This window comes from Scyliorhinus canicula, chromosome 20 (assembly GCF_902713615.1).
Source record: "Scyliorhinus canicula chromosome 20, sScyCan1.1, whole genome shotgun sequence".
NCBI lineage: Eukaryota > Metazoa > Chordata > Chondrichthyes > Carcharhiniformes > Scyliorhinidae > Scyliorhinus > Scyliorhinus canicula.
In genome coordinates this window covers 21,594,997-21,614,486 of record NC_052165.1, presented here as the reverse complement: position 1 = coordinate 21,614,486, position 19,490 = coordinate 21,594,997, and the positions used below count along the sequence as shown (strand labels likewise).

Below are 19,490 nucleotides of genomic sequence, written 5' to 3'. Positions count from 1 at the left end.
TCAGAAAACTTGGAAATGTTACATTTAGTTCCCTCATCCAGGCCATTTATATATATCATGAATAGCTGGGGCCCAAGCACTGACCCTCCGGTACCCTATTAGTCAATGCCTGCCAATCGGAAAAAGACCCATTTATTCCGTCTGTTAACCAATTCTCGATCCACACCAATACCCTCTATTCTTTATTTATGCCCATTAACCTCTTTATAAGGGACCTTATAAAAAACCTTCTGAAAATCCAAATACACCGCATCCACTGGTTCTCCCTTATCTATTCTTCAAGTCAAAAACCTTCAGTAGATTTATAAGCATGATTTGTCTTTCGTAAATCCATCCTGGTTTTTTGAATCCCGTGAATGCTTTCCAAATGTTTTGTTCTCACGTCTTTTATAATAGAGTTGAGCATCGTCAACTACTAATGTAACTGGTCTGCAATTCTCTGTTTTTTCTCTTTCACTTTTTGAACAGTGGGGTCACATTTGCCACCCTCCAATCTGTAGGAACTGCTCTAGAGTTGATAGAATTTTGGAATATGACCACCAATGCATCCAATATTTCCAGGGTCACTTCCTTTAATGCTCTGGGATACAGATTATCAGGCCATGGTGATTGTCAGCCTCTAACCTCATTAATTTCCCCAGCAACATTTTCCATTTTCTTACTAATAATAAATTCCTCTATTCCTACCCCTTACTGAACCCTTGGTTTCCTAACATTTCTGGGAGGTCATTTGTGCCCTCTTTTGTAATCTTTTTTCTTCACATAATTATAGAAGCTTTTATGGTCAGTTTCTATGTTCCTTGCAATATTATTCTCAAAATCTATTTTTGAGCCAGACAGGAATGAATAATTGTTGTAATTCATGCACATGTTCTCTAAATATGAACCATTGCCTATCCATGGCAACCTTTTTAGTAAGAGGTAATCTATCCTTGCAAACTTGCACCACATGCCCTCAATAATTTCCTTAATTTAGATTCAGGACCCGAGTTTCGGATTCGACTACTTCACTCTCCATCTTAATGAAGAATTCTATCATATTATGGTTGTGTTTTTTTGGGTGGGGATGGGAGTGCTGCTGTGGCGACGGCCCGGAGGGAGGTCCCCAAAAAACACTCCGCAGCCCGGTGGTGACAGCCACCCTCCAATCCTGGAACCAACTACGGCAGCAATTTGGCCTGACCAAAATGTCGGACAAAGCTCCCATCTACAACAACCATAGGTTCACACCAGCACTGACTGACACCACCTTCAAAAGGTGGGGGCAGGACGGAGGGACACTGACAGTCAGGGACCTATACACGGACGGCAGGATCGCACACTGGACGAACTGACAGAGAATTGCCAGCTCGCCGGGGGAACGATCTACAGCTCAAAATCTTCCTACGAAAGGAGACAAGGACATACCCACAACCGCAAGGAGACAACGACAGACACTACTGGAAGAACTACTGGACGCAAGCATACTAGATAAAGGAAACTGTAGTGACATGTAAGACCGACTGATAGAAAGGGCCGGCACCATACCGGACGCAACAAGAAAGAAATGGGAGGAAGACCTGGGGATTGAGATAGGGTGGGGACTCTGGAGCAAAGCACTGCATAGTGTCAACTCCACCTGCACGTGCGCAAGGCTCAGCCTAACGCAGCTAAAGGTGGTACATAGAGCCCACTTAACAAGAACCCGTATGAGTAGGTTCTTCCCGGAGGTGGAGAATAGATGTGAACGGTGCCAAGGAGGCCCGGCCAACCACGCCCACATGTTCTGGTCTTGCCCCAGACTTGCAGGGTACTGGACAGCCTTCTTCAAGGCTATGTCCAAAGTGTTAGGGATGAGGGTAGAGCCTGCCTGAAAGTGGCGGTCTTCGTGGTTTCGGACCAGCCAGATCTATTCCTGGGGAGGAGGGCGGACGCCCTAGCCTTTGCCTCCCTGATCGCCCGCCGTTCGGCTGGTGGTCAGCAGCACCATGCAAAGCTGCAGACTGGCTGTCTGACCTCTCGGAATCTCTCCAAATGGAGAAAATCAAATTCGCCATCCGAGGGTCAGACGACGGCTTCCACAGAACATCGGAGCCATTCACGCAATTGTTCCGGGACCTGTTTGTGTCCAACGAACAAGCGGAAGAATAACCAGGTAGCCAAGAATCAGGGGAAAGTAGCCAAAGCATGAGAGGGAAAGATAGACCGGGAGAGGGGGCGGGGGGGGGGGGGGGGGGGTCAGCTAAACCTAAGAGGAAAGAAAGGCGAACCACAGGAAGGGGGGCGAGGAGGGAAAAGACAGTGAGCAAGAGAGGAGAACCAGGGAGGTGGGAGGGAGGCAGGGAAATGAGAGCTGGAAGGAAGGCACGGGATACAATAACGGACATGGCATTTCCAGTAGGGAACGAGGAGAATAAAGATGAAAGACGGGAGGAACGGCAGAAGCGGAGGTGAGCGCGAGACGGCAGCGAGAAGCAAGCGACAACATAAACACCAAACCCATTCAAGTATTGCCCACTGTAATTGTTTCTCCGGCACCCAAATGTATATTTACCTCCCCAGTCTCCACCCCCCCCCAGGGCCGGCTCAAGGTACCGGCAACTTGGGCCGCTGCCAACCAGCGCATGCCCCGCACAAACATGGCGGATGGATCCAGGCTCGCCGGTGGTCACTCCGGGGCCCCCCCCCCCCCGAAGGGCGCCGAAGTTCAGCTTGCCCGGGGCGCCAGCAACCCTAGGGCCGGCGCTGCCCCCCCAAGGGTCTTCGACACATTGTGTCTGTGCCAGTGAAAAACAACCAACTAACAATCTAATCCCATTTTCCAGCATGTGGCCATAGCCTTGTATGTCCTGGGATCGTAAGGACAATGACCTTTTGACCAAAGGTTACTGGCCTTGCATTATAATTGTGTAATTGTTGTCAAATTTTGTTTGATAATGCTCTGTGAAACGTCTCAAGACATTTCATTATGTTAAAGATGCCATATATATGCAAGCTGTTGTCACAATAACCAGTTATTTTATGGCTGGTCAGGAATTCAGGAAGAAATCCACTGCTATTCTTCAAAGTAAGGCCATGGGATCTTTTATTTCCATCTCAGAGGGCAGGCTCGGTTAATGCTCAATGTGAAACATGGCACCTGTGACAGGGCAGCACTCCCTCAATACTGCAAGAAGCATTAGCCTGAAATAGAACTTCAAACCACAAGCTTTCGATGCCCAAGGCTAACACCAGTGATGACTATGAAAAATGAAGTGGGCAGAATTTAAAGGGATAGGGCAATTAAAGGCAACTGACATATTAAGGTGACAGAAGTTTCAAAAGTCTTTGGAAAGGCTCAAATGTACTAAATCCATTGGCCGCCTTTGCCAAGACTGCACGTCAGCTGCAAATATTTTTGGCAGACAGCACAGCTTTGCATCTAGTTCTCTGATGACTCAGCCTATGAAGATAATTCTCTTTTGTCATGAGTTGAGTTCACCAAGGACTACAAGATATGACTGGTACCACCATAACGTATGTGGCAATATGGGATACAGATCAGCACAGCACAATTTATTTCCTGTTGTGAGACCAAAAACAGGACACTTGATGATTGTGGTGCATGGAGGAAGCATAGACCGTTAGGGTTAGTTAGGCATGGCTTTCATAGTAAAATAAACCCAAGCAATGAATGTTCAGGATTAATTTCCTTTACCTTGTCATGATTTAAATATGTCATTTACATTAAGAGGCCATTGATATGCTATTTTGAAGAGCGTGATTTATCTTTGAAGCTTTCTTTTGTTCATAATTCCTTGCATTCCCACCTCTTCACTCAGAAAGCAGAATAGTGCCAATACAATGACATATTCATGGATGCTGTCAATGGGCAGATAGCCAAAAGGCATATTTGAGTGACTTGGAAAGAAATTCCTCGCCAGATAATTTTCCCCCTCCCTTTCCTGAATGTTCTGAGACTGATGAAAGTTAGCCTCATGGGGCACATCAAGTCAGTTTGAGATACAATGCTAAAACTCCATCTTGGAATGTTTCCATCAATTTGATATCTGATGTTATGCAAGTTACTTTTTTTTTATTGCCCATTTTCACCAATCTCTCTCCTTTTCTCTTGATGTCATTGAATCTGGATTACAGTTCTATAGTCACTTATCACACATCATTCAAAATGTTACTCAAGCGATCATTACTTATGTGCGAGTTCAATGAGTGTTGGCAGGTTGTCGATCACATGAGCTATATCTTACCCTCACCTGATATCTCTACACATTCTGTGTAAGAATCACTGGATAAATACAGAAGGAAGGCTAGATTTTACTGGGCAATGTGGTCCGTGACCACCCGCCTAACTAGTTGATGTCGAGCTGGCCCACTATAGTAATGGCTGTCCCTCAGCAATTTAATTCTGCGTTAAAGCATTAATTGCTTTAAGGGAGTCTTGCGCCCCAGTTTTTGAGGAGGACTTGCCTTAGAGAGCTGCTGACCAATCAGATGGCTGGCAGTTCTGTAGTTCATGCACTGCCATGTGATATTGGTGGTCACTACTGGGATTACAGGCAGTCTACATGAAAAGGAGCCCACATTTAAAATGAGAGGGGTTGAGGGTCATGTTTGAAAGGCTAGGATAAAGGCCAGAATGATAACCCTAGGGATGGAGTGGGGACTCCGATGGGCACAGTTACCCAACACCAACCCAACAGCTAAATCTGCCTGGCTTCTCACATGCCATGGGCCTACTTCTGCCATGGGTACAATTGTGGTGGCGGTGAGATCTGCCCCTCAAATGACCATTATTTGATCACTTAATAGCCTGATTGGCCCAAGGGCAGGCAAGATACCTGATGCTTCCACTGCCCTCCATGAAATTTGGAAGAAGAACAGGCAGCCATGTTTTGGAATTTACGAGCCTCCCACCTTCAAACTCGTCAGTGGAGGAGGGTACTATCAGCCCCTGATAAACACGGTATCTGGTGGGTAAAGTGAGAATTCAGATGTTGTGAGAGGAAGGACAAGCAGAAACATGGGAAATGAGAGGGCACAATGAAGGATCTAGTTAACTACTGTCAAGAGGGAAGCACTGTGGAGAGAAAGCAGATTTTAGAAGCTCTGGTATAGTAAGTGGAATCATCATGGGGCAGCACAGTATCACAGAGTGGTTAACACTGTTGCTTCACAGCGCCAGGGACCCGGGTTCGATTCCTGGCTTGGGTCACTGTCTGTGCGGAGTCTGCATGTTCTTCCCGTGTCTGCATAGTTTTCCTCCGGGTGCTCCGGTTTCCTCCCACAAGTCCAGAAAGACATGCTTGTTAGGTGAATTGGACATTCTGAATTCTCCCTCAGCGTACCTGAACAGGCGCCGTAGTGTGGTGACTAGGGGCTTTTCACAGTAACTTCATTGCAGTGTTAATGTAAGCCTACTTGTGACACGAATAAAGGTATTATTAGTTACAATGGCTACAGAGAAAACAGAAGGAGTTTTACAAGAAATGGCATGATCCAGGCGCTTTGCGAATTAATTGGACTTATAACTGATATCTGTGGAAAGACTATTGCCAAAAATTAAAATCTAGATTTGTTTCTTGCTGACTGATTTATGTTTGGAAAATTAGATTGACCGGTTAGAAAATTAGATACAATTGTTTTGTCATGCCATTTCTTGTGACCAAAGAAAGTGCTTTGAAATAGACCAGAATTCATTTAAATATTTAATTTAAAGACTCCCAACGGCTGGAAAATTCCAGCCTAAAGGTTTGCTCCAACTCTTTTCAGACAAATTTACTGCAGATATATGAGGATAATTTGATGAAGAGTCACTAAAAACAGCAATCCACACCACCACATTTGCAACAACACCTTTACTTCAACTGTTTTCAATCAGAAAAGTCTGGGCGCTCTATCTTGTCTGCAGTCATACTGGCACCTTGGATCTACTTGCCTTTCATTTCTACCACCTATTCAGCCTAGGAAAAGATTGTCAGTGGGCTGGGATGCTCCTGAATTTTTCCTAAACTGCAAAGAATTTATTCCATTATTCAAATATTCCCCTCTAATTGTCTACATGCCTTTAAATTTCACCCAAACACAACTTTTCACTCTCTCAAAGGTCAGAGTTTGCAGCTAAAGCTGTGACAATGAGCTGGCCTTGGAATAGTGGATGCAACATAGAATAGTTTACATTCCACAAGAAATGTTTCAGGGTGGAGACCTAAATCAGATTAAACAGAGTGATTCACATGTCCTATAAAAAAGACAGGCACAGTTGATACACACACAAATTCCAAATGACGGAGGTGAGTAGAATTGAGTGAGTTTTTTCAGGATGAGAACAAATAGGCAGGTGGGAAGATGGTGACGAATGGGCCTCCTTTCAAGAATGACGTGGAGAGCCCAGTGAGTATTCACCTTGAGAAAAATAAGTGCACAGGAAGTGTAAATCAATGATGAAACAAATATTTGGGACTGAAGAAACCATAATCACCAATGGAGTTTGGGAAATTGGCGAGCGAGGAGTTTATGGGAGACAGGGAGGAGAATGGCATCAAGAGAAAATTAGTTAAATGAGACAGGATCAGGCTGAAACAATTGTTCCAGTCTTTGTGTATCTTACATAGGAGTAAGAAACTGGCCTTACAGAGTTGGGATGAATATGAGGTTGGAAGCAAGAAGCTGAAATAAGTTAGACCAGCAGCAGCTTGGGAATTGACAGTTTAATGTTTAACAGTGAGAAATGGGGTGAGGAATAAGATAGATAGCCTTCAGGTTTGTTCTGCCATATAGCAGAGTTAATGATAATAACATCACAGTTGCAACTGAGAGAAAGATGAAGAAAAGAGCAGCATGTTCTCAAAGAAAAGATCAAGAGAAGATGCCATTGGGAAGGGTTCCTATCAATAGCAACATTGGTAACACAGAGTGAGGAAGGTGACTGGTTATCCAAAAAGACAGCATGCAAAAAAAAGTGTTCAGCATTGAGCTTGGGATTCATTGAGGCCGAACGTCAAGGGATGAAACCAAGGTACAGAAAGAGGGAAATAAGAGAAAATGGCAAATACCTAGCTGGATGGGAGAATAAAACAATAGGACACATGGTGGCACAGTGGGTAGCACTGCTTTCTCAGCGCCAGGGACTCTGGTTCGATTCGGGCCTTTGGTCACTGTCCGTGTGGAGTTTGTACGTTCTCCCCGTGTCTGCATGGGTTTCCTCTGGGTGCTCCCACATTACGGGTTAGGGGGATTGGCCATGATAAATTGCCCCTTAGTGTTCAGGGATGTGCATACGAGGTTATGAGGATAGGTAGGGGTGGACGGGTGAGTGGAGATGGGTAGAGTGCTCTTTCGAAGGGTAGGTGCAGACTCAATGGGCCAAATGGCCTCCTTTTGCACTGTATGTCTTCTATGATTCTAAGGCTCAGAATAAAGTGAAAGGGAAGAAGGAGCGGGATTAGCTGGTATTTAAAATTTGCTTCAACTTTAAATTCTTTCTGCCTGAAAGAAAATAAAAATCTTTTGTTGAAGTGGCATATGATACGTTAACTGCATCTTTAAATTAATTTTGAATCATCAAGGGCTCACCAACTATTATGCATTTAAATTGTTTACAATCCTGTAGTCATAATCACACTCAGAAACCATCCACGTGGATGTCAGAGCAATAAACTTGTACCCATTTGATTCAAGACTCACGTACTATGGTAGATGAAAGAGTTAACACTTATTTATAAAGAATATGTGAATGGAAACTAATTCTTTGCCCTTCACACAGCCCCGCTGGATGACTGCCAAGTGGCAAGGGGGGAATATAAACATACCCAGCAATTTTTTAGCCTCTGCTTTCTTGGATTTCATTTTCTGAGCTCGTTTTAGCATGAGCTGTGCAGTGTGAGCATCCTTAAAGCCCCTATCAGTAACAAGAACAAAAAGGTAAATAGCTGAAGTTAATGCAATTTTTAAAAAAGAATCCACAATAAGTTATAGTTGAGCAAGAAAGTTAAGTGAGAACATTAATTAATTTTACCTTTGAGACCATCAACACAGAAGGAAACAATTATAGCTATTTCAAAGTATTATTCTAGAATTTTATAAAAGACTATTTTTTTTCTATAAACCTCCCCTAATTCAACTGCATAACATCCGATGACGTCCGCATGCTATAAATCTTCTTTTCAGATATTACAGAAAACCTAAGTTGCACTGAAAAGCAAATATGGAGTGCCAAAACATTTAATGTAACTTGACAAATGCTTCATTATTAATTTGGGAGTTTTGAGGTGCTTGATTCTTTTTGATAAATGTAGCAGTATGTACTAAGCAAGAAGCTTTATTTATTTTACAGTTATTCAATTAGTGAAAAACTAGCTTTGTAAAGTAATAGCTTTGCTTACCATTCCAGAGAGATTTGTTCTTCTTTCTCTGACTTGAAGCATTGCTTACTGCAAGATGAAGCCTCAGAGAATCTTGAGACAGTTCTGCTGTATGACCAAGTGGCAGGAAAACATTTTTGACACTGTTAAAGGAACATTTCTGTCCTGTACATTAAAATAACAGGTAGAAAGATGCCTCAACTGGGAACAGAAAATTTGTGTGTGTGTGTGGGGGGGTGTGTGTGGGGGGGGGGAGGAGTGCTGCTCAGAAGAGCAAAGCTCAAATTATTTATTAATGTTTGAATGCTGAGGAGTGATACTGTCTTGAATCATAGGTGTTACCTTATGTTCACAGCTAATTAACATCAAGGTCAAAGGTTAACTTTACCAATCTCAAGCTAGATCTTAAACCCGACCTTTTATGTTTTTTGCTGGTTGGGAATTAAGTGACTGAAATTGAGAGGTGCCTGCCTACTACCCGTGACACCTGAACATTCTTGACTGGTATGCTAATTAAGATAGCTTTAATGTATTTACAGAGTCATGGTAATTACAGAAGCAGGCTGTTAAGTCAGTTGTGTCTGTGCTATTGCTAACTTTACATATGGAACTAATGGGCCAATTTTGGGTGAACAACCAGCGGAACATGTCAGCTAGTTCCCATCTGATGCAGTGATGAGACAGCCATGATTTTGAGGCACCTGCCTCATTCAAATAAGGCTGGTGAGTGGTTTGTGTAGTCAGCACCTTTCAGAATGGATCTGGCCTCTTTCTCAGTACTAATGAGGCAGGAAGGCTTCCAAACCCATTTAAAGGCCACTATCTTCCAGTTTGCACCAGATTAAATAGGATAAATCATAAAATCACCCTAACCTGCTCTGCTCCCACTTTGCTGTTCTTTCCGTGCATGGTTTTCATATTCTTCCTTTTCAAATATATATATATATATATAATTGAGGATTACTAAACAAAGAGACACGTCTAAGCCTCGTAAGAATATAAATAAAAGGGCAAAACAACAATTTATACTGTATGAGGAGACTGGTTGACAAGTGGACTGTGATTGGCAGAGGTTTTGCCATAAAGAATACACCAATTGATGGTGACTGACAGTTAACTGCCAATTATTGTTTGAAACCAGGCAGCTCAACCCTGATTGGTCAAGGCATTGGCCTGAGCAATGTCAGTGTAACTTCCCTGCTTTTGTAATCAATGCCACTAGTTTTGAAGCCCAGGATCCCAAATGCTAACCACCATTCAACTGTGGTGTCCTTTGAGTTGCTTATTTCAGGATGGTTGGCGTAGTTTTCACAAAGACCACAAAATAGCTTTTAACTTAAACAATGCTATGATTTTATTTACACTACGAAGCTCGGAATCGACACTTAGTCCTTAAGAATACACAACTGATCGATAACATCTAACTACACTCATCTACTGCTAATCTCACTACTAGTATAAATTACAATCTAACCTGACTCACACTATCTGCTCTTATGACCTTCACTAGCTATCTCCTGCATACACTTGTCCCCTAAGGTCTGGCATAACTGTCTTATGTAGGTGTATCTGTAGCTCCCTCTATTGGCTACTCTTGACACTACATTAACCCTTGCAACACTGATAGTTATCATAATACCATATCAACATAATTTTTAAAGGGAGGACAGGGGGCTGGAATGGGGAATCTGCTCGCCTCTAATTAAGGGCTCATTAAGCTGTCGAGCAGCTTATTAATGAGTCAAGAAGGGCAAGAAAATGATTTTCAGTTCGTAAATTGTAGGGTCTAAACAGTTGAGTACATGTTAGTTTATAGCTGTTGGGCTCAAAGCAGGCAGAAGTGAAACATCTTTTTTTTAAGCTGAGAAACTTTAGGATCTAGGAGCTCCTGTGCTAGATTGGGTGCACTTTGTTTAATTTAGTTATTTGACCACTTTTCTATACATTGAAGTTGCTGGCCCTCTGAAGTGATGCCTCCTCTCCTCTGCCAAATAGAGACAGACCCCACTGTGGCTGCCACCTGTCTTTGTCAGTAATGCCCTGCAGGCAGCTCTTGCCTCCTAGTTAGTGGTGGTGCTACTAATTGAGTGGCAAGATCACCTCCAGCCCAATGGTGGCAGTTAAGATTTGAAGATTGCATCACATGAGCAATACAGATGCAGAGTGGAGTCAAGACCTAGAAGTTTTCCAGGGGTTGGGTTCCTGAACTTGAAAATTAAAATCCAGAGGGTCTGACTTTAACTCATTCAAAACCCATTAACTTACAGTGTTAAATTATAGCCCATGGCGTATTCTTACAAAGAACCTTCAATACCCTTAGCTATTTAGTCAGTTTTTACCTGGGAGATTGCAGAACACTGGTAGTTGCTGATGAAAATGACGGAGATCCAAATTTTTCAACAGTATTGATATCATCACCTTGCCATGCTTGTTGCCGGTGCCTTGGTAAGACAAACGGATCAGCAGTATTTTGAGCAGGAGTCTGGAAAACATTTATGATACATCTTAATATTCAGGAAATAATAATGATATACTGCATTTTAAGACATACTTTAACAAATCATTACATCGGCATTCTATTTGGGAAAAAATAATTTAACAGGTTGGTAAATAGAAGACAAATGCTGCTTCCAAATTTTCACATTTCTGCGTAATTTACTTTTGCACACTAGGCTCACAATCATGAAATTTTCCTCTTCCGATATTTCTATTTTTATTCCTAACTGTTCATGTTATGACACGATAATTATAGATAACTTAATTATCAGTTCAACTTAATTTAACTATTCAAACAGTTACCCAAGTTCTTCCACTGTACCATTCAATTATGTTTTGAATATTCCAGACTTTTCACTCCCACAACTCTACCCAGATAATTCTTTACTTAAAGACTAATTTCCTGATACCAGCGCCAAATTTAACTTTTACTAATTCGAACCTGCATTCCCTTATCCCTATATCTCTCAATTTAATTTCTAGTAACATTTCAGATTTTCCTTTCAAATACTCTTAATTATTTTTGTATGTCTCTTAATCACCATGTTAACAAGAAAAAAAACAGCATTCACAGAGTTTTGAATAAGCAGCTCCTTACTATCACTCATTCTCTTCACAAACCAGAAAATTGTTCGAAAGGCTGAAAATGTTTCTCCTTTAAAATAGAACACAATTTTGTTAAAAAAAGGATTCATCGCTCTGGATGGAGAGTTGCCATTTTTCTGTTTAGTGAAGAGGATTTTCAATTATTCCTAATATTTAACAAACTTTCATTTTGTAAGTTTTTAACTGTACAAATTGCTAGAATTAGAACAATGTAATGCAATGGAGAAATCTGGGACAGAAAAGTGGGGAAAGAAGAATAAAGTCAATGGCAATTTAAACACAGAAAATGTACTTACAAAACCCTGGATGCTAATTACTGTACACAAGAGAGTTTGAATTGTCTTATAAGACCAGCATCAGTCATATGCCAATGTAACGTCAAATGGAAAAATCCAGCTACGAAAGGATTGCAATAAAACCCAAACATAAAGCTAAAGTATTGAAAAGGCAAAACAATCATCAGTCCTGAGATGTGCAAAAGCCCTTTAGCAACAAAGAAAATGTGAGCTGGTAAATGTTCGCTGGATTTTCCAGTTTTCTGAGTACGTTGCCAGGCCAATATTTTGTACGCTACATTCCATCCTTACAACACCACTTTGGATGGAATTCCAAGCCCCTTATAGGGTGGTGTAATCTGACAAGAAGCTATTGAGAGGATTGGAAATGGTTTGTTTCTCAGATTTATACTCTCAGTTTGCAATTGTTTATGAGCCCTATTTCACCAACACTTGAGATATGTTTCTTACCATTAACTTTTCTTCCTCCCAAATTTACATTTCTGGCTTGACATATAAAATTTGTGAAGGCATGTAAAATATGTAATAACTACTCATGCTTTCCTGCACATGGATAAATTCTACCAACCATTCTCCTCTCTAATATAGCATATATAAGAATAAAATAAAAAATAACCAGATAAACAAATCAAATTGCTGCTATTTAATATGTTTGAATGTGTGCAAAGTTTTGGTTTATTGCAATTCTTTACATTGTTATCTAACTGTCTGAAACTTTGCATCTGCCATTTTCCTTTTAATCAAATCACATTTTTATCCATTGTTTTCTAATTTTGTGCCAAATTTACACCGTAGTACATCACTTATTTGCCACTGCAGTGTAAAGGACTGAAAAATGAAATAAAAGAAATGTATTTAAGAATTTGGAAAAAAAGCAACATGACAAATTTAATTTGTTGCCGGTGGCATGCATAAGGGAATTCTGAAGTAATAATTTTTTACCATCCCTGTATTTCTTAATTCAGTATCTCAATGTGACATAATAATAAAGTTCTTTCACAACAGAAATGGAATGAACAGGTTTTTATAATGTGGCACATTACCTTTATTTGCTGGTATCGGTTTTCATTTTGCGAAGATGTTTCAGGATCCGAGGTTACCCAGACTTTGTCCAAGGTGGCCTGAATGAAGAAGTAGGTTTTCAGATAGGATTCAGCAATTGGAGTGAAAGAACAAATCAAATGGTCACACTTAAGATATCAAGTAGGTTTGTCCATATGGACTTCACTGAATGCCAAAATCTTTTCTTCAGGATGCCAGTGTTAACCTGACAGAGATGCTTTTATTAATAAATTGAATGTCTTTATTACAAAGTGCCTTTGGCGCTAATAGGACTGTACATTCTTCAAAATGATTTTGGATCCACTTATTTTGCCAAAAACAACAATGCTGTCTTCAGGTTCTTTGGAAAAAAAAGAATTTCAACGTCCTTCTCCCAATAGAATTCAATTATCAAGTGAAATTTATAGCTTGTTTGCCTTAGCAAAGCTGATCAGCTACAGTTGGCAAAAAAATTATGGTGGTAATTTTTGTATCCACAAACAGTCCATAAAATCGAAGTTGGCCAGCCGTGTCATTCCATGTGATTTTGTTTTTTACATATCTTGCCAGTAATCAAGTCAATACTGCCGCAGTAATTTCACTAGTCAAAGTCTCTGTAAAACAGAAGAAATTGAATGGGGAAATTGTTGTTTTTCTAAAAGCTTCAAGTGCCTCCAATGTGCCCAGTGGCCAATGTATGCTAATACCATAAACAACAGAAGCACAAAATGCCAATTTTGGGAATATTTGCTCAATTCCTGGTACTGCCCAACAATGGACATGACTCACTTCCTGTGGTCTTTCGTCCAAAATAAGATTTCTCTATCCTCTTGGGCACTACGTGAACTAGAATTGTGTGCAGATAAAATTCCCTTCTCTCCCCTCTCCATTCACCTCCATGTGTCCCTCATGCCCCCTATGCCAGGTTCTGCCCTTCCACCTAGCCCCTTTATCTCCTCATGCTCCTATCCAGTTTCTGCTGCCCAGTTCACGCCCTCAGGCCCCCTATGCCAAGCTCTAGAATTTATATGCTCATTGACCCACTGTACACATTCTAGAACCAATAAACATTGCAGTATGAAACGGAATGAATTTAAAAGAGCTTAGAAAAAAACAAATCTACTCCACTGATAAATTTCTCCTATGAAAATAAAGGTTTGGACTGAAATCTAAAAAAGTCAATTATCCTTGTATGCTTAGCTGAGAACCCAGACATCTATTGTCTATTGAAGAACAGAGCACCTGCTCCCCAGTGTAAAAATTCCTCGATTAACAGCTCAGATTTTGTATTCTCTGCAGTCAATTTCACTATTCTATACAAATTTCTACCTCTCTTCAGCTCTGAAAAAGAGTAATATGGACTCAGATCATTAACTCTGTTTATCTCACCACAGATGCTGCCAGACCTGCTGGAATTTTCCAGCATTTTCTTCTTTATGTCAATTTCACTATGTTTGTTTACATAGCTCAATTGGTTTTAAGTGCTTGTGGTTTGTGGTTTTTGAAACTTTAAAGAGCCTGGACGATTGACACTTTTATTAGCTTTCCAGAACTTTCTTCCCCATAGCAGAAATGTATCAATGCAGTACACTTTTTCAAAGCTTTTTTGTACATGGACACTTACATTGTGATCTTTGTTGGTTCTAGAAAGTATACAGTGGGTCAATGGGCGTGGAAGTGCCAGAGCTTGGAATTGAGGCATAAGAGATTCTTCTGTTACATCACTGTATATTATGTTTTAAAAAAATAACTACTAGCTCAGAGGATCACATGATATGATGTTTATTTACCTCATCAAATGTAAATTCACTCAAATCAACTGCTTCGAAGACGTCCTCTTCCTCAGTTTGAACAGCTGCCAAAGCATAAGCCAACTTCTTCCGCAGGAGACAGCCTCGCCAATATGCCTAAATAAATCCACAATGTGTTTAATCTTTAAATAAAAATCAAAGCATTGGAAGCTAAATAATCTGAAAACAAAAGAGTGACAGTATTTACCCTGAGTTGAAAGATCCATTTTGCAGAACATTTGTATTTTAATTTCCAGACAAAAATGAGGAAACAACAGTATTAATAAAATGCTGTAACAACCCTTTCTGTAAACTGCAAGAAATGTGGTAATCTCACCATCACAGGCTTAAATATGTTTATTAATTACTGTATAACTCCTTCAAGATGCATTACAGTAGTCAGCAAAAACAAGGCCAAAGTTCAAAATAGCTTGGAATTACTTGAGGTAAATCTATACAACTGGTTTCATGCATTTCATGCTTAAAACATGAAAACCAAAATTAAGAAATTAATATGTTCTTGGAAAACTCTTCATTGTTCCATAGTCCATGTGTATAAGTGGGAATGGAAATGTTAAATTATGAAGCACAGAAGTAGGACAATCGTGGGCTGCTCCATCACTCAATTAGGTCATAGTTGATCAGTGTCTCAACGAACTACTAATTGCAGAGAAATAGGACAAAAATAGTAGAGAAAAGCATTTTTTCAAAATATTTGCCTCAGGAAGGAAAAACAAATATTACCAGAAGAAGCTGAGCTATGCAAGTGATGAAACAGACATGGAGATGAAGGGCTGTAACACTTTTGATTCTGGTCACAACCGATGGGAGACAAACATTAGTCCTGAGGTAGGTGTTAGGGCATTCCAAATGAAATGATGACAGGCAACAAAATACCCAGTGAAATGGCACAAAAGTAATTTAATTCTAAATGGACAATATCACTTGGGAGATTTATGAACATGATTGCTGTAAAAAAAGATAAATGTCACACTTGAACAATTGCTCTTTGGTTTGAAGATTGTTGGGGAATGTGGACAGAGCTCCAATTGACCCAAGCTATGTGACATGGTGAGTATTTGTTCCTGACACTAGGGGCAGGGTTTTGAGCCATTGCTGAGCCGGAATCGAGGCAGGTGGGAGTTGAAAATAGCCATGCCGATTTGTCAGCTCCATCCCACGTTTGGGCCATTTTACGGATTGAGATAGTGTGTAGAGGGCAGGATTATATGCCTGCAGGTGGTGGTAAGCAACATGGCTCATTCACAGCCCACTGAGGCCAATTAAATGAGACTGCCTGGGACTTGACTCCCAATCGGTCTCTGGGTTCCTGAAGTGGCAAAGGTCAAGTTTAGGTGCTTGGAGGTGGCCTCTAGGAGGCAGGCTGGTCGGTCAGTGTGGCAGACAGGCTGAGAGACCCTCCCTGTCTGGCTGCCTGACCTTTGTTCCCCAAGAAGGGAAAATCCAACCATCGGTGTCCAGAAAGTTGAAAATGTAGAAATTGCAGAAAAATAAAAATAACCAATCACTCTTTTATCTTTTGGTGTTTCTATTGCACTTCATCAACACCAAGGTTGGAATTTTGCAGGCCTGTTGTGGCGGGACCATGATCACGGGAAATCGAAAGTCCAGTCAGAAGTGTACTGATTTTCGATGGGATGGGACGATCCCAGTGTCATGCGGGACCGGAACATCTTGACCTAAATATTACAATGGAAAATTTCACTTAATTAAATTTAGTGACATGAACTTTTAAATGCTCAGAATTGTTAAACAAAACAAAGATGTCTCAGTTCCACTGTAACATTTCCATAAATAAAGGGTTAGCTGAGGTTATGTATTGGCATTTGCCAGAAGTGTGGCAGGACAGGTATTCCATTTGCCTGACTGAATGACCTGCTACTGACCTCAACATTTCTGGGGTCAGTCTCATTCATCTTTCTTTGGGAGTTTTCCACTGGAAGAAAGGCTAAAAAAGTGGCTGCTGCAGGAATCTCGCAACGTTAACGGGCAGACATAGCTTAAAAAGATCTGCTGGCTCCGAGGAAATGGTAAATTACATGGATGCAGGATTGCTGATTAATTGCTTCTCACTTTACCAATGTTTCTCCTTGAGGCAGTGGAATTCTTCCTGGTATTGTGTCTCTCCAAGCAACACTGACTGGTATTCTTCAGATCCAGCATTACCAAGATATTGGGCACAATTTAACGGCCGTGTTGTGACCGGCATGGAACTGGACGCATGGGTTAAATAGCGGGAAAGGCCAAAATTGGGATTTGTGCCAATCAGCTCACGATCTAACCAACCTGCTCACTGTGGTGGGTTCCGGATCCTGCCCAAATGTGGTGAGACACCAAATTGACACCAACCTCCAACTCATTAGCGAGATGGAAGTCTAATCTAACGGCCTTTCAGGAATTAACTGGCTCCCCAGCGAGAGGAATCATGCAGGCATCATTTAGAATTCCATTTTAAATATGGGAAGCTGGTGCAATGGCTGCTTATGGGAGCTGAGTAGCCATTTCTATTGCCTCCATGCAGCCCAGGAGCAATGGACCTGCTTCCCCGGTGCTTCGCTTCCAAATAACCCAATGCACGCTTTCCTGAACTACTTAAATGTTTGACTGATTGCACCCACGTGCTTGGCACATTTTTAAAGACAAGTTTCTCTCTTCATTAAAACTCTGTTCAGATTATGTTGTCTAACTCTTAATTCTCGATTTTATAGAGGCTAGTAACTTTTTTTAAAGTTAAAGTTAAAAAAAGTTCCCGAAATGGGGTTGGTCAGGGAGCTGGTGGTTGTCCCTTGGCTTGGGGGGCCGGGGGTGGGTGGGGGCGCTTAACATCTGTGGGGCCCACAAGCCATCCACCAGTATTGTGTATACCCTTAACAGGGAAAACTACAGCTTCTGCCTGTGTGTCCTATCAAACACTTCCAGCTCAGAGCCCTGTTTTTGTTTATACCGTCAGGGTCACTTTAACTCCCTTTGGCTGTGAGCAGCCTCCAGCTTCAAAGGAATCGACCTTGTTAGTTCTGTGACCACTTCAGTTGCATTCTCGTGGGTACACGTGCCATGTTTCAGATGAGTGTTATTGCCTAGCATTCCAATCAAACTGCAAGGCCTGGGCACTTGCCTGAACCTTGGGGGAGCCAGCATCACAGAGGCACCAGCCAACAATCAAATACCCAAGAGCTGGGCTCCAGCACAGAGGATATCCCTCCAACCAGAGGTTATGCATGTGGATCAGGGGAGGGTACCGGAGGTTGGTCTCCCCAATCTTCCTGGCAGGAGTATGGAGTCTGGGGTCCTGGATGTGAGTGTGCAGAGCATAACTGTCTCAGTGGATGGTACTCAGGGAAGGAGAGGCACATAACAGTGGGGGAGGCTAGGAGGCATATAAGGGCCCCAGGATGGAAGCCAGAACTGATTTTCAGTCTCTCTCCTTCTCCAATTCCTTACAGATGGCATGATGGATGGTGTTGTTGATGCCAAAGTGGCAGCACAGGCGGCCAGGCGCCTGAAGGCGGCAGCAGTGCTGAAGCGGGCTAGAAGTGGCACCCCATATGCAAAAAGCTGCCACACGCCCTGCAGACCCGGCCGTCCATCAGGCCGAGGAGGAATCCATGGGGATGCTGGCGATGGCCTAAGGTGTACAGGCATCATTGGTGCAAAGGAGATGACGGACAGCATATGCTGAAGGAGGCTACATCTCAACAAGATGATGCAACACCTGCACCATGTCCTTGCGGACTTGCCATCCCATGGATGAGGAGGACAGCCGCTCTTGGTGGCCATGAAGGTCACTGCAGCCTTCAACCTTTAAGCTACCGGATCGTTCCAGGGCTCAAGCAGGGACTTGTGCCGCATATCACAATCTACAACCCACAGTGCATCCCTGTATGCCCGGGAAGCTGACTACATCAACTTTGAGCATTCCCATTTAGATGCCCGGGCAGAAGGATTCTCCGCCATCAGTGGGATGCCCCAGGTCCAGGGCATAATAGATGGTACGCATGTTGTCTTGCGCGCACCGGGGCATCAGGGAGTGCTGTTCATTAACAGGAAGGGGTTCCACTCCCTGAATGTTCAATTCATGTGCGACCACCACCTTTCTGAGGGAGCATGCACGACAGCTACATTCTGGGACATTCCATGATTCCTGGCATCTTCGAAGACCAGCCCAGGATGACGGAATGGCTCTTTTTGGATAATGGATACCCGCTGAGTTCCCAGCAGAGGAAGCCAGCGTGGAGGCTGGAGACTGTTGCGGAGACCCAACATAGGCCCAGGCTGACACCAGTGCTGTTATTGGGCGGTGCATCGGATTGTTGAAAATGTGGTTCCGATACCTGGATCGCTCTCTGATGCTCCTTTAAGACTGGGGCATGCTCTGGAATGCCAGGGCAATGTCCACCTGCATCTGGGCGATGCTCTGTAGTGCCTCAGCAGCATCCATCTGTGTCAGGGACATGACTCTTATCGACTATGACATGATGTTGAGGCCCTCGGCATGGTCATCACTGCCTGAGCCATGCCTTAGAAACCACCACTCGAGGTGCTGACGCTGTGCACTGAGGCCGTCACCCTGGCATTGCAGGCCTGGGTGCCACGCAATACCGATGCCATCTCCTGCGCCCATAGCCTTTGGGACTCTTCCGATCACAGGAGTGTTGCTGACATCCCCTCCTGAATCTTACATCCATGCCATGCCTCTGCATAATGGGGTAACCTTGACCAAGGCTCGGCATGACTGGGACTCAGTTGAGTCCTGGGATCCAGCAGACCTCAACTGCTAACTACCTTGGATGTTCCTGCCTCCACCTGATGTGCATCAGAATCTATGTGGTGCTCACCAAATTGTACCCCAGAAGCCTGTCCTGTAGGGTCGCCCACCGAGGTGCATGTCTCTGCATTGGTGG

At 42.5% G+C, this 19,490-nt stretch overlaps 1 protein-coding gene across 4 annotated transcripts in view; it reads right to left on the bottom strand.

The window, feature by feature from the left end:
- The window catches only part of lrriq1 (leucine-rich repeats and IQ motif containing 1), a 281,000-nt gene that overhangs the window by 61,338 nt on the left and 200,172 nt on the right, over window positions 1–19,490 (bottom strand). For 3 of the 4 annotated variants that reach the window (XM_038780687.1, XM_038780684.1, XM_038780682.1), the window contains exons 18-22: window positions 14,569–14,685; window positions 12,781–12,858; window positions 10,679–10,821; window positions 8,361–8,447; window positions 7,788–7,876 (exon numbers count right to left, since the gene is read on the bottom strand). In XM_038780687.1, the coding sequence (XP_038636615.1) occupies window positions 7,788–7,876; window positions 8,361–8,447; window positions 10,679–10,821; window positions 12,781–12,858; window positions 14,569–14,685 (514 nt within the window). The remainder of the gene's footprint in view (window positions 1–7,787; window positions 7,877–8,360; window positions 8,448–10,678; window positions 10,822–12,780; window positions 12,859–14,568; window positions 14,686–19,490) is intronic. The other variant, XM_038780683.1, reaches the window with a different exon arrangement.